General features: G+C 25.8%; 1 protein-coding gene across 3 annotated transcripts in view; it reads right to left on the bottom strand.

Moving 5' to 3' along the window:
* The window catches only part of LOC100209056 (uncharacterized), a 112919-nt gene that overhangs the window by 63976 nt on the left and 33943 nt on the right, over positions 1-15000 (bottom strand). For all 3 annotated transcript variants that reach the window (XM_065788150.1, XM_065788152.1, XM_065788151.1), the window contains exons 5-6: positions 11546-11582; positions 2504-2631 (exon numbers count right to left, since the gene is read on the bottom strand). In XM_065788150.1, coding sequence (XP_065644222.1) covers positions 2504-2631; positions 11546-11582 — 165 coding nt within the window. The remainder of the gene's footprint in view (positions 1-2503; positions 2632-11545; positions 11583-15000) is intronic.

Below are 15000 nucleotides of genomic sequence, written 5' to 3'. Positions count from 1 at the left end.
TGACACACAAAAGTCACAATGACTATAGTACTATGTAACTCATTTTTTATTTTAATTAAAAAAACAGCTGGACTTTTTATAATGTAAGAATGAATAGTAAATTTTTGTAACTTATGGGTCAGAGTATTAATAAAGCTACCAAAAACTTGTGGTTTCAGTTAGACTAACTAGCTCAGATCTGTCTTCTTCCATTGTTTGTTTCACCTATACAAAAATCATTACCTTCATAAATGTCTTTTCATTATCTTCATGTTATCTTTAGAATACAACTCATTTTCAAGAAAGTGTCTTAATAATCAAATGCTTTTGCACGCAAGATCTTCAAGCTATACTCACAAAATAAAATTTTCCAGGAATTTGCTTCCTATTTTCATCATTACAACAAAATTTAATAACTTTATTTACAGTCTTAGGATTTTTTTTCAGGTAAAGATATAATACCATTTATCTGCAGCAATTCGCCTGATATCTGCAATTAAAAAATACAAATAAAAAACATTAAACTCTTTTGTCTAACCAAGAAACAGGAAAATTTTAGTAGAATTTTCTGGCAAGAACATTTTTTCTTGATTTTACCTATAATTATATCCGTGTGATTTGCTTTAAATTAAACTTCTTTATATAACTTATTAAGGCAAATTTCTTGGTTTAACTGAGCAGGATCTATATCTAAAGTCCTTGCAATTTCGAACTTTAATGTTTGTTGAACATGTAGTAACTTAGTTTTACCAGGAGCAACTCTTTAGTGACTAGTTGCAGCAATTTAAAGACTTATATTCATCCAGGTCAAAGAAGAATTAGTATTTATTATTAAAAACCATCATTTTTGAGTACTTCACCCTAATAAACACAATTTTAATCACCATTGAAAAAATATTACATTATTAAAAAAATTTAATCTTTTAATCGTTAACCAACAAGGTAATCAAAACTTAGACATACTTTTATAATTATATAACAATTAACATATAATATTCATTAAATTATAAACTTCAGATAACTTACATGTTATAAATTTTGCATGCAAATAATGAAGTTAACAATTAACATATAATATTCATTAAATTATAAACTTCAGATAACTTATATGTTATAAATTTTGCATGCAAATAATGAAGCAGCAAAAAAATACACACAAATTATAGTTTTTGGGAGGGAAAGATGGAACCATATTTGAATTTGTTAAACCTTTTAATACAATTAGTTATATTTAGTGACATATATAGGGGGTGGTTGGGAATACATCCACACAAAATTATCTTAAAAATATTTATTTAACAATATTTATATGTGCTTTTTATTTCTAACCATTTATTTAACCACTTATTTACTTTAGGCCCCTGCAAATTGAAAATTTAAACACCAAATCGAACAACTAATATATGCATCTATTACACACAATCAAATCAAATTTTGAATCTTATAAAAATAGTTTTTTTCCTATTTCAACTATTTATAAAAGCATTTCAAGCTACTACAAAATAACAGTAATATTTTTGCAATTAATTATTAAAATTAAATGTTTTAACAACTCATTGCCATTAAGTTTGGGAGAAGAAACTAGCTTGTAGAGGTATTTTTGTCTACAATATTTGATATAAATTAGATACAATTACCCAAACTTTTTGCATCGATTGCAAATTTGACTAAGTAAGCGTGAACTTACTTAAGCTTGGTTCAAAAAAGACTCTTTTAAACATCTTTTGAATGTTCAAAAAAAGTAATTTGAGGACCAAATGCTGCTGGGCATATTACAGGATGTGAAATTGTGTTAGAATTTTGTACACCTAAAGTGGTTTAGCACATTTTACAAAATATGATTTAAAAGCTGCCGCTGTTATGTTAAATAGGAATTAGAAATAGCTTACATAATCAAAGTGAAGTTAAAAAGATTTTCTTAATTTTATTGCTTTCTCTGAAATAAATTTACAAAGCCTGAAAATAGTAGTTGTATATTTTTACACAGTTTAAAAAATTTTAATAAAATTTTATAATAATTAAAATAATAAGAAAATATTGTAAGTTTATAATAAAATTACCTTGATTTAATTCAAATAAATGGAGATTTCTCGAATTGATTTTCAAATCACTTTTCTGATTCAATTTGAAATATCAAAGCTTTGCAGGGGCCTAGATTTTAATTTCCACTATTTGAAAAATGATTAATAACAAAATTTAACAACTAAATTTTTTTTATTCAATTTCTAAAAATGGTAATTTTGAAAGTGAAGAAAAACAAGTGTCCTTTTTGTTTTTAGCAACATAAAACGCTAAGTAATGTAATAACAAAAAAATATATATTAGCGCAAGGGACACACTTAACATGACCTGTTTTACACAATCTCACTGATAGTAGTTTTAATAATAAACAAAAAGCAATTGTTTAATCAGATTTTTTTATACTTAGGGTATAGGTCAACCTGTAAAAATAATGTAAATTATATGATAAAAAGTAGGTTTGTCTCGCTTTTTATAACAGATTTAAATAGTAAATAAATCTTACATAAGATTTAGTGTATCCGCCTCCCAATTGATTCTTCTAGTAATTTCTTTGAGCTTGAACATAGATTCTTGTATATTAGTAATGTATGCATGATAAAGAGTACTGGGTTTGTGATTTTGCAATAAACTCTGAATTTAACAAGTAAAAAAATACAAAACTTTTGTAAAATATAAGTATAAAAAAAATGTTATATATATATATATATATATATATAAAATATATATATATATATATATATATATATATATATATAAATATATATATATATATATATATATATGTATATATATAAATATATATATATATATATATATATATATATATATATATATATATACACATATACATAGGATGCATTGAAAGAAAAGTTGGATTCTTTAAATGTAATAGCAATAAAAAGTTGACTTTCGCTTAAAAGTTAACAAATTAAAAAAAACTTTATAAAATTTCAAACTAAATTTTCAAACTATTAAATATTTTTATTTTCAAAAGATTTTTTTTAATTATCTATATGCAATGCAAATCATAATAAAAAAAAAAATTAGTTTTTGGTCCCCTTATCACCCTTTTGGAAAACCTAAAACCATTTAAAAAACTTTCTGAATTTTTTGGAATTTTCAGCTATTGATATTACATATTCTATAAGCCTGTTATTGAGTTATAAACGCTCTTACTGTAATTATTTTATTGAAACAATGAAGCCTACATAATATGACATTTGTCTATCAGTATGTGGTAATAAAATTAGTTTGCAACTATTTAAGCTATTATGAGTAGTGCTAGTAAATTTACCGATATTTAAAAAACCGGTAATTCGGTAAAAAAAAAATTATTACCGGGTTACCGGTAATTTAACGGGTTTTTTTCTAAAGGCTTAAATAGTAATAATCTAAACACTGAAAACAACAAAAAGCATAGCAAATGAATATTAGTAAAACAGCATCAGTTTACAGGTCGATCCTAGTTAAAAATAAATAAATTAAACAATCAAAAAGATTTTTTTTATATAATAAAATATAATTAATTTATTTATTATACATTAACATTTTTGTATTTTAGCGTAAACATAAACAAACATAAACATAAGGAAAACTTCATTTTTAAAATAAAAATAATTAATATAGTCAATTCTTTTCAAGGAGCATAAATTGTTTATTGAAGTAAGCTCTTAAAAAACACATTACATTTAATGTTTCATCCTTTAAACTTGTTCTGTACCTTGTGGCAATTAAACCTTCTGCAGAAAAAGCTCTTTCCGACTCTACACTGGTTAGGCAAACTGCTGAAATATACTTTTGGAGTTTGTTTAAATATTTTCCTTTAATATTTTGTTCCTTGAAATACGCCATTTCTTTCCTGACTATATTTAAAAGACCGGATGTTGTCTTGGGATCACTAATCTCGTCGTGAGCAATAGTTATCTTTTTTTTTTAATTACTAAATCAAGTTTTTCCTTCATTGACATTGCTTGACTTGATGTTGCCACTGCTGATAAAACCGTAGATTCACTAGTTGATTCAGTTTCATACACTTGCACAACTTCAGCTTCAGTAGTTTCGGAATTGTTTTTTAAAAATTGTTGAATGATTTCTACAAAATTTTTTTCCATAACCAATTTACTTGTTGTATTTAACACGTCATAATTATTTTCATTATTTAAAGCTGTACGTGGACATGGTTCATGAAGATATGAATATATATCATAATATACGGTTCTTCTCTCACTTATTCGAAATATTAAATCTTGTTTCAATTCATTACTTAGTAAATTATTTTGATTACTTAGTTCATCCAACATGAACCTAATTGTCAAATCTGCAACATATAGATTCGTGTCCCTTGAACAGAAAGCTTCCACAGCTACTTTAACAGGTTGCAAAGCCATTATTGTATTTGATACAACATTCAGATCATTTTCTGATAAATCTATATCGGATTTAATATCGATTAGACTCTTACGAACACAATTTTTAATCTCATAAATTCTTTCCAACATTATCAACATACTGCTCCACCGTGTTTTTGTGTCAAGGACTTTTTTAAATTCATCCTTAACATGTTTTTGGAGGATGTCATTTTTTGTTGGTGATCTACGGAACATGACAACAATTTTTTGAATTTTTGTTATTATTGGACCTATACTTTCATATTGAATTGATGAATCAGTAGTTGATGTATCCTCAATAACGTCAAAAACCCCAATATCTTCCATTACATTGTCCTCTTCATCTTTACCATGTTCAAATTCAGTAATAGCCACTTCTTGATTTTCTACGGAAATATTATCCGAAACAGATCTTTTATACAGCACCTTAATTACTGATAACTGGATGCCGTGGGCTAAACAAAGTTGATGATTTATGTCCAGTAATCTGCCTACCTTTTTCATTACGGCGGCCCCATCCGTAATAATGGAAATTATATTTTCTATCGCAATACTAAATTCTTTAAGTGTATTTTGATAATACGTTATACATTTTTCAGCAGGCATCGATCCTTTAATCCTAACCAATCCGAGATTCCAAAATACATTATCATATGAGTGGACATTCACATTCATAAACATTCGATTTTTGAGAGATGTCCATTCATCGAAAGTCAAGCTGAATAATTCACCACGGGCTATTCTTTCTGATAATTCTGTAACGATTTGTTTTCAGATTTTGTCACCGTACTGCAACACTATTTTCTTAATTGTTTTTGGAGACTTTGGGCAATCATATCCTTTGGATTTAAATAATTGCTGAAGATTGTATAATGTGCAAATCTTTTTAATTGATAAACAATCTTGTGCTGTTGTGCTAAAACAGCTGGAAATGAGTCATCAATCGTTTTAATAATGTTAAAATAATCAGAAATTTTTGATCTAGAATTTGTATCATTCGTAACGGAAGTTGTGGTATTGATACTAGAACAGCTAGCTTCTGCATCATCATGTTGAACTCTTTTTAGCAGTTTAATTTTATGTTTTCTGATAAGGTGATTGTGCAAACCACTTGTGCTGCCGCCAGAGCATTTTATGTTTTTTTGCATACATTGCATATAGCTGAATCGCCAGCTTTCGTTTGTAGAAAATGATTCCACAATTGATTTTGTCCAGATCCAGTAGACATCATAGATAAGGCTATTTTTTAAAAAAAAATTCAATATGTAAATTTTGGAACAAAATACAAATATATTCTATAATATAATTTTAAAGACTTTTTGTGAAATACTCACTCAACACAATAAAAATATAGAATATTCGCTTTATTTTCAAAGTTATGTTTTGTGTTTATTTTCAATTTATTTTATGATACTTAATAATTTTATCATCCAGTGCAAAAAACCAAATAATTTAAAAAAAACTCACTAATGCACTTTTTAAATTAAATAAAATGTCACCTGTAACTGTAACCAGATGGGACGTGAGCACAAAATAAACTGAATGTAATTATAAATAAACTACATAAACAAATCCTAATTGTATGTAAATATTTTTCTTTCTCAATTAAAAAACGAAAATTTAAGAAAAATCAATCAAGTAGGCTATATTTTTTTTTAAGAAATACATATTGTAATATTGTAAGAAAACAAAATTCTTTTCCATTATAAAGTTCTTAATTTTTTGCGATTTCAACTGTTTTTTTATAATATGTAAAAAAGTTAGCTTTTTTGTAGAATTTTTCTTTTTAGTTAGAAAAAAATACTAATAATTTATTCAGAATTTCCATAAAAGTTTACAGAATTACCGGTAAATTTAAACATAATTTTTAACCAATTTACCGGTAAACCGGTTTACCGGTTTTGCTAGCCCTAATTATGAGTTTGGCATTATGAATATATATATTCATAATGCCAAACTCATAATAGCTTAAATATAATTACGTATATATATATATATATATATATATATATATATATATATATATATATATATATATATATATATTATATATATATATATGTATATATATATACATATATATATAAATTATAAATTATGTTAGTGTATTCTACAAATAGAGTGCTTAATGTTCTAAAAGAACAGAGCAATAATAAATACATAAATATATATATATATACAGAGCTGGAACCAGCTTTTTTTGGTCTTTGAAATAGCTAACTTCCAGACATGGAGCAAACGCCAAACATTTATATGTTTATACTTATGTCAAATAAAGATGCTTTGCAAAAAATTGCGATGATTGGAGGCTGGAAACAAAAAAGCCCCTTATTTTGTGCCCCTCCTGCCCCAAATGTGAGAGCAACAAATTGATGATATATTTTTTGTACTGTTCTCAACTAGACTTATATTCATCGATAAATTTTAAGTTTCATAGTGTTATCTTTTAGCGTTCAAAAATAATGACCATATACAATTTATAACCCCCTCAAATTGAGGGGGGTTTAAACTTTATATGGCCATAATTTTTTTTAAACTTTATATGGTCATAATTAAAGCTAAAATATTTTACTATGAAATTTAAAATTTATCTATGAATATTAGTCTAGTTGAGAACAGTACAAAAAATATTTCATCAACTTGTTGCTCTCACGTTTGGGGCAGGAGGGGCACAAAATTTGGGGCTTTTTTGTTCCCAGCCTCCAATCATCACAATTTTTTGCAAAACATCCTTATTTGACATAAGTATAAATATATAAATGTTTGGAGTTTGCTTCATGTCTGGAAGTTAGCTATCTCAAAGACCAAAAAAAGCTGTCTCCGCCTCTGTATATATATATATATATATATATATATATATATATATATATATATATATATATATATATATATATATATATATATATATATATATATATATATATATATATATATATATATATATATATATATATATATATATATATATATATATATATATATATATATATATATATATATATATATATATATACATATATATATATATATATATATATATATATATATATATATATATATATATATATATATATATATATATACATATATATATATATATATATATATATATATATATATATTATATATATATATATATATATATATATATATATTCAGCTTGGAAAATAACGGGTGGTCAACGGTCACTGACCGCCCGAAATGACTGAAATTGCTATTTTGACCTCTCAAAACCAATTCTTCCCGGTCAAGGTTGATCGGTTGAAAAAAAAAGAGTTATATAACGTTTGACGAATTATCAGGATGCGTTTGAAAATGCATATACCAAAATTTCATAAAATGAAAATCTTTGAAAAAAGCTTCTAAAATAATTTTATCGTTTGTACGCTACTTTAAATTGCTTCGTTAGTGAGTATTATAAATGACGTAAACTATTAATTTTTTTTGCTTCACTTATCAAGACTAATTTCATTTTACTGGTGGTGAAACCTATAACTGCTTTTTTCATAAATGATTGAAGTTCTTATTTTATTGTTGTTTTAATAATAATATAATATTAATTATGAACATTTTTTTATTCCTACATTTTATTTATATTTTCTTTTTTTCATTTTATTGATTTTTCTTTTTTTTATCTTTTGCTTTTACATTTTAGCTTTTGCTGCCAATTGCAATGAAAAAATGCCTTTATTTTTTTATTTTAGTTTAATTTATCCGTAGTCAACAAAACTTACAAATTATCGACTAAGAGCCGCACACCAAGCCCTACTGTGATGAAAATAAATTTTTTAGATTTCAATTAGTTAAGACTCCGGAAAAAAAAAAGTTCGTATTTGAAATTGTTGGGGCTCTTATATTCTCTATTTTAAAGACTCTTTGTTCGGTTGACGCTGAGTGACTGAAAAGTTAACTTTAATATTTAGATAAATTTAAAATAACCAAATGCGCGTTTGCTTTTTTTTTCTGCTATTAAATCTTAAAAATATATATATATTGTAGTATAAAGTTTCGTTTTAAGTAACATAAATAATTTTGATAGTAATTCATAAAGCGATTGTCATGATTTTATTAAATATTAGTTCAGCATCTGCCGGCGAGAGGCATTAACATTATTATCAACTAAATAACATTAACAGTTTATAAAATGATTTAAATAAAAATGAATGAAAGATATAAAATGATACAAATGAGATATAAAATGTGCAATCATTTTTCTTTTTCAATGTCGGTAACGACTGAAGTTCTTATTTAACCATTATTTAAAATTAATTTATGTAACTAAGAACATTTTCTCCTTGTTTTCATTCATTTTTCTCGTACCTTTTCCCGCAATTTCTGAAGTCATAGCAATGAATGAGTCATTTTTAAATAAATTTCAAATTAACAATTGCGAATTTGAACATTTTTTATATCATTAAATTGTAAGAGAATCGTCAAACAGCACTTCAAAATGGAGGCGACTAAAAAGAGACAAACAACACTTTAACTCAAGCAGGATCGGAATTAAAACCACCTGTTGAAAAGAAGAAAAAACTCAATAGTAAAAAATTACAGCTAACAACAGCTCAAAAATGGGTAAACACTACTCTTGCAAAATATAATGCAAATGAATGACTAGAGATATAATATAATGGAAATTATGTTACAGCATTAAAATGCACTGTATGTCGTCAGTATACTAAAGAAATTGATATTTATAAAGGAAATACGCCAGAATAAGGAAGCGATGAAGGTAGTTGTAGGATACAGCACAGTGCCGCAGTTGATCATGCTAATGGTTTGCCACATCAAAGAGCCTACAAATTAGCAATGAAAAGTAAAGGAATGGATGTAAGCGAACGAAATGATAAATTAACCAACCTGCAGAAAGAAATGCGGCAAACTGATATTTTAACGGGCCTGAAAACCATGACCACAAAAGATCTAAATTTAACAAGAAAAAAATTTGAGGTAGCATACTTTATTGCCAAAGAAGAGCTTCCACTTAGCGTATACCCTAAAATACTACGTTTGGAAGAAAATCATGGTGTAGAGTTTGGCCAAGCATATAGAAATAAAATAACTTGTGGAACTTTTATTGATTACATTGGATTGAGTTTGTCAAATATTCTCAGAAATAAATTAAAAACACGAAATTACTTCAGTATTTTAATTGATGCATCAACAGATGTATCTGTAATTAAAAAAGAAGCTATATTTATTATCAATTTCGATCCTACTCCAATAGGAAAGACCGAGATATGCGTTGAGTGTTCTTTTCTTTCTATTTCTGATCTTGAATATGGAGCATCTGAAGGAGTTTTCAATAAAATTAGTCAATCCCTTAAATCAGAAGGTATCGAAAATTTTAAAACTAAATCAGTTGGTTTTGGTGCTGATGGCGCAGCTGTAAATAAAGGAAGTAGAACAAGTGTAAATGTGTTACTTCAGAAAGAAATTCCATGGGTAACTTTTGGTTGGTGTGTTGCACATCGCCTTGAGTTAGCGTTAAAAGATAAATTTGCACAAATAAAAGCGTTTAATGATGTCAGTAACATCATTTCGAAAATGTATAACATTTATAAAAAATCCCCCAAAAAGTTACGACAGATAGGAAAGCTTGTTGCTATCCTTGAAGAGGGTAACTCATTTAACATAGCAAGAATTCGCCCCAAAAAAGCATCAGGTATATTTGATTTTTTTTTTTTTCAATTTTATCTATAAAAATACTTTATAAATTAATATACTTTATTAGATACTGGTTTTTTATACAACAAAAGTTCTTTAAACAGAACAGTATTTTGAGCAATAAAAACTTTTTATTGATAGTTTAATGATTTACCAACAGTCAAACGTTTCCTTGCAAAAGGAAAAAACAACACTGGAAAGTATTCATTCCAGGATGTTGAGCTTCAGGACTTTACAAACGCACTCACTTTAGTTAAGAATTCGAAATCAACGATTGTAGCATTAATTGCCAAATCCATAGAAGAGCATTTGGAAACAAAAAATACAGTTCCTGATATGTATGGAATGTTAATCCTAAACACTGGTGGCTGGTTTCAAAATAACACCAATAATTCATTTGCTGATGATAACATTGAAAAATTGTATGACTTTTATAATATGCCGTTACGTTATGCTGGCTTCACTGGGAGTGTAAATAATATGTTAGATGCTTGACATAACTTAGTTGATTACACTGTCAAATATTTGGCACCAGATAAAACTGAGTACCGTAAAGTATGGTATCAAATTTTTTCGAGTTCTATGAAAAAAGATTGGATTCCAGTTCTACTTCTTGTTGAATTGTATTCGTATTACCTGTTTCGAATGGAAAGGTTGAGCGTCTTTTTTCTCTTATGAATAGAATTAAAACTGACACAAGAAATCGCTTAACTGAAAAACGGCTCAATAATTTAATTCGGGTGTGCACTGATGAAACAAATAGTGAAGAATTTGATGTGAATCCTGCCATTGAATTATGGGCCGAAGATACGTTGCGAAGGCCTACACAAGAAAGACGAAAAATTTATTCGAAAAAAGAAAAAAAAAAAAAAACAACCATAAAAACATTAATTGATTTAGAATCGTCATCAGACGAGTCTTTAGATTTAATATTGCTTTTCAATGAATTTTTGGGTAATGAATCAGATGAAACGTATCTTTAAAAAAACATTTTTAAGTTACATAAAACTTTGTTTTTTGTAACTTAGGCATTTATTATAGTTGTAATATATAAAACGATACTTGATTAAGTATTCAGTTTAAATATTTTTGATATAACATAAAAATGTGTATTTTTTATTATTTAAAAAAAATAGTATACGAATAAAAAAGGAATATGAGTTCGTTCATTTTAAAGTATCAAGTTATTGTTTTATTTAAAAAGTTTCGTCATGCAGAATAATTGCTATGATAAAAATTTAAACCAAAAAAAAAATTAAAATTTTGATCGTCCAAAAAAAACAACTGACCGTCAATTTTATGTATTAGCCGGTCAGTTTGACCGCTCACCTTTGATTTCTTATTTTCCACGCTGTATATTTACATGTTACTTTGTTAACTTGACATTTTCAATTTATATATTTTATATGAGAACATTAAAGAATATTCTTATTATAGTTCTAATATTAGTTCTTATTATAAATATGTTAAATCTTAATAATTGTACTTACTTGAACATTCCTGACACATTTTTTGTCATTTACTTTCCTAATAAAAATCAAAAGAAGAATAAATAATAAAAAAAAAATGCATTAAGATGAAACAAACACTACATTGTTTCATCAATGAGCTTTTGACATCACATATAATGATTTAAACTTAGTGCTCTGAGTTTAAATCATTATACGTGATGTCAAAAGTTGAGTTTAACACATTATTACTTGACTCATTATTTGAATTATTCAAATTCCTTAGAGATTTTTAATTACGGGTTGTTTTTTCTATTCTTTTTTGAAACAATTATAAGTGCTTATACCTTGAAACGATTATAAGTGCTTATAACTTATAATGCTTATATAGTGCTTATAGCAATAAACTTTTTGAGTTCTTAATTTTATAGTTCTTATAGCAATAAACTTTTTGAGCCAAATTATTTATATATATCCAATTACGTTTTTAGTTATTAGTTGAGAGTAAAAAACATGTTTATATATATATATATACGTTACAAAATCTATATATTTAGAAGTTTGAAACATGTTTATATATATATGTTACAAAATCTATATATTTAGAAGTTTGAAACATGTTTATATATATGTTACAAAATCTATATATTTAGAAGTTTGAAACATGTTTATATATATATGTTACAAAATCTATATATTTAGAAGTTTGAAACATGTTTATATATATGTTACAAAATCTATATATTTAGAAGTTTGAAATATTTCTATGATATTTTTTTTTTAAATAAATACCAAGCACAACTTTGATAAGTTTTAAAAATTACAACTTTTAAGTTTAAATTTAAATATTAAAACTTGGTTAACTTAAATATTAAATGTTTAAATCAGTCACATATTTAAAAACTTGAGAAAATAATTTAGCCAATGGAGAGTAAGATTAAAAAGTTTGTTAAGCATTCAAAAGGCAGAGATAAAAATATTGTTTGGTTTTTCTTTCTCAAAGATAAAAAAAAAAGGACATAATGCTCAATAATGTAAGAATTGCGCAAAAATTATAAAAATAGCAGGTGGCTTGACAAGCGGCCTTCATACACATTTAAAAACCAAACATGACGTAATACTATAAAAACGAGATGCTATTGACCTTCTTGGTGAATCTAGTTCAAAATCTGATATGCATCCTCCAAAAATTACTAGGTATTTTAAAAACACTACAAAAGACTCGCTGGCAGCAATCTGATCTAGAATGACAACACTTGATGGGCGTTCATTCATTAAAAGCATTAAGGTGGTAGCAGAGAAAAAAAATTTTGAAATTTTTTTGAAAAATTATATTTTTTAGAATATTAGGTCTTTTTTCATGGAAACTTGGCGTGATATAAAAAAACTTATGCATTCAAGCTAAATTTTCCCTTCTAGATAAAGATGTTTAGGTTCAGAAAAGAATGAAAAAAAGTTTGCTCATTCTTCATTGCCTAAGATACACATTCTTTATTGGAGATGATAATACAAAATCTTATGATAAAGTTTGTAAATCAGATCCATATTCAGGTTATACCATCACCAAAAGAGAATCTAAAAGACATATCCAAAAGCATGTTGGAACAAGGAGCCTTCCTTGTTGGAAGTGAAAATGTTTTTCAACATTTTCAATTCCAACAAGGCTGCAAGCAACCAAATGAGAGTTGGAGGTTACTGGAAGAGAAAAGATGAAGTTTATAGAACAAGATAACGAATTGACAGACAACTTAAAAGATTGCAAATTATAGGAATGAGGAAAGTATGATGAAGGAAGCGAACTCCAAAAAACTGATATTGGAGGGAAAAACTAGAGGAGTAAGAGTTTTTGGAGCACTTAAGAATAGTTGCAGAAAAAAAAGGATGAGACTTAATTGAATGACAAGAATGAATTTTAGTAAATGGCACATTATAGCAGTGCCCATTATAGTATTTGTAGAAAAGAGAAAGAGAAGCAACATTACAATGAGGTGATAATGGTTAAAGGTTGGCTGCAAGAGCAGGTCAAACTATGTTTACAATGCGTTTTTGTATCTTGTCTAAAAGAGAAAAGACCATCATTTGAAGAAAAAGGGATGCAACCTTAGCAGATGCTAATTTTGCGATGGATTTGATATATTGTTTCCAAGAAAGATCGGAAGTAAAAGTTAATCCTAGAAGATGGACAGCAGATGACTTATCAAGTATATTACCGTTCGTAAATATAGGAAGATCTTAAGCTGTAAAATATAAAAAAAGACTTTTAAATGTTTTCTTCAAAGTATATTTTTAATAGTTTACCGTATAAAAAACATACTTTTTCGTTTCGCTACATATTATTAAAGTACCTGTGTTTAAAGAAGTACCAAAGTTTTTAAAAATTTTATAGGTGTTAAATATTGGAGAACTAAATGTCAATCTTAAGATGTTGTCCAGTGCTCAACATTTTGACATTTTGAGGAATATAACTCCTTTATTTAATTTTGTACGCCATTCACTCTAAGTATATTGTAAGAGCAACTATCCCTTTAAACAATAAAATTTTTAGAGAAATTATGACTTAAATAAGAATAGGTAAAAAAACATTGACCACTGGGTGGTTTACCCTATCTGAATTTATTATTTTAAAATAATGGAAATATTTTATGTACTTATAATTAAAACTTTTGTAACATTGTGATATGTACTAGGCATAACACTTTATAACAAGGCCTGATATATATATATAGATATATATATATATATATACTATATATATATATATATATATATATATATATATATATATATTATATATATACATATATCTATATATATATTATATATATATTTTATATATATATATTTATGTATATATATATCATATGTATATATATATATATATATTATAACCTAATATATATATATATATATATATATATATATATATTTATATATGTATATATACATATACATATATATATATATATATATATAAGTATATATACATATATATATATATATATATTAATATATACATATATATATATATATATATATATATATATAAATATATATATATATATAAGTATATATACATATATATATATATATATATTAATATATACATATATATATATATATATATATATATATATATATATATACATATATATATATATATATATATATATATATATATATATATATATATATATATATATATATATATATATATATATATATATATATATATATATATATATATGTACAGTACTGGTCATAAGTTTAAAGCCACCCCATTTTTTTTAGTTTTTTGCAGATTATAAAGCCATAACCCCAGTGCAGCAAAATAATATATTACTCAAACATGCAAAATATATTGTTATAACATTTTAGTACCAGAATGAGTATTAAAATATTAATGAGTAGGTCCACCTTTATTTTTAATTACTTCAGCCAACCGGGCTGGCATAGTGTCAACAAGCTTCTTGCAATCAACAGCAGTAATACTAGTCCAA

The sequence above is a fragment of the Hydra vulgaris genome, chromosome 01, assembly GCF_038396675.1.
Source record: "Hydra vulgaris chromosome 01, alternate assembly HydraT2T_AEP".
Lineage (NCBI taxonomy): Eukaryota > Metazoa > Cnidaria > Hydrozoa > Anthoathecata > Hydridae > Hydra > Hydra vulgaris.
This window is presented reverse-complemented; position numbering and strand designations above follow the sequence as displayed.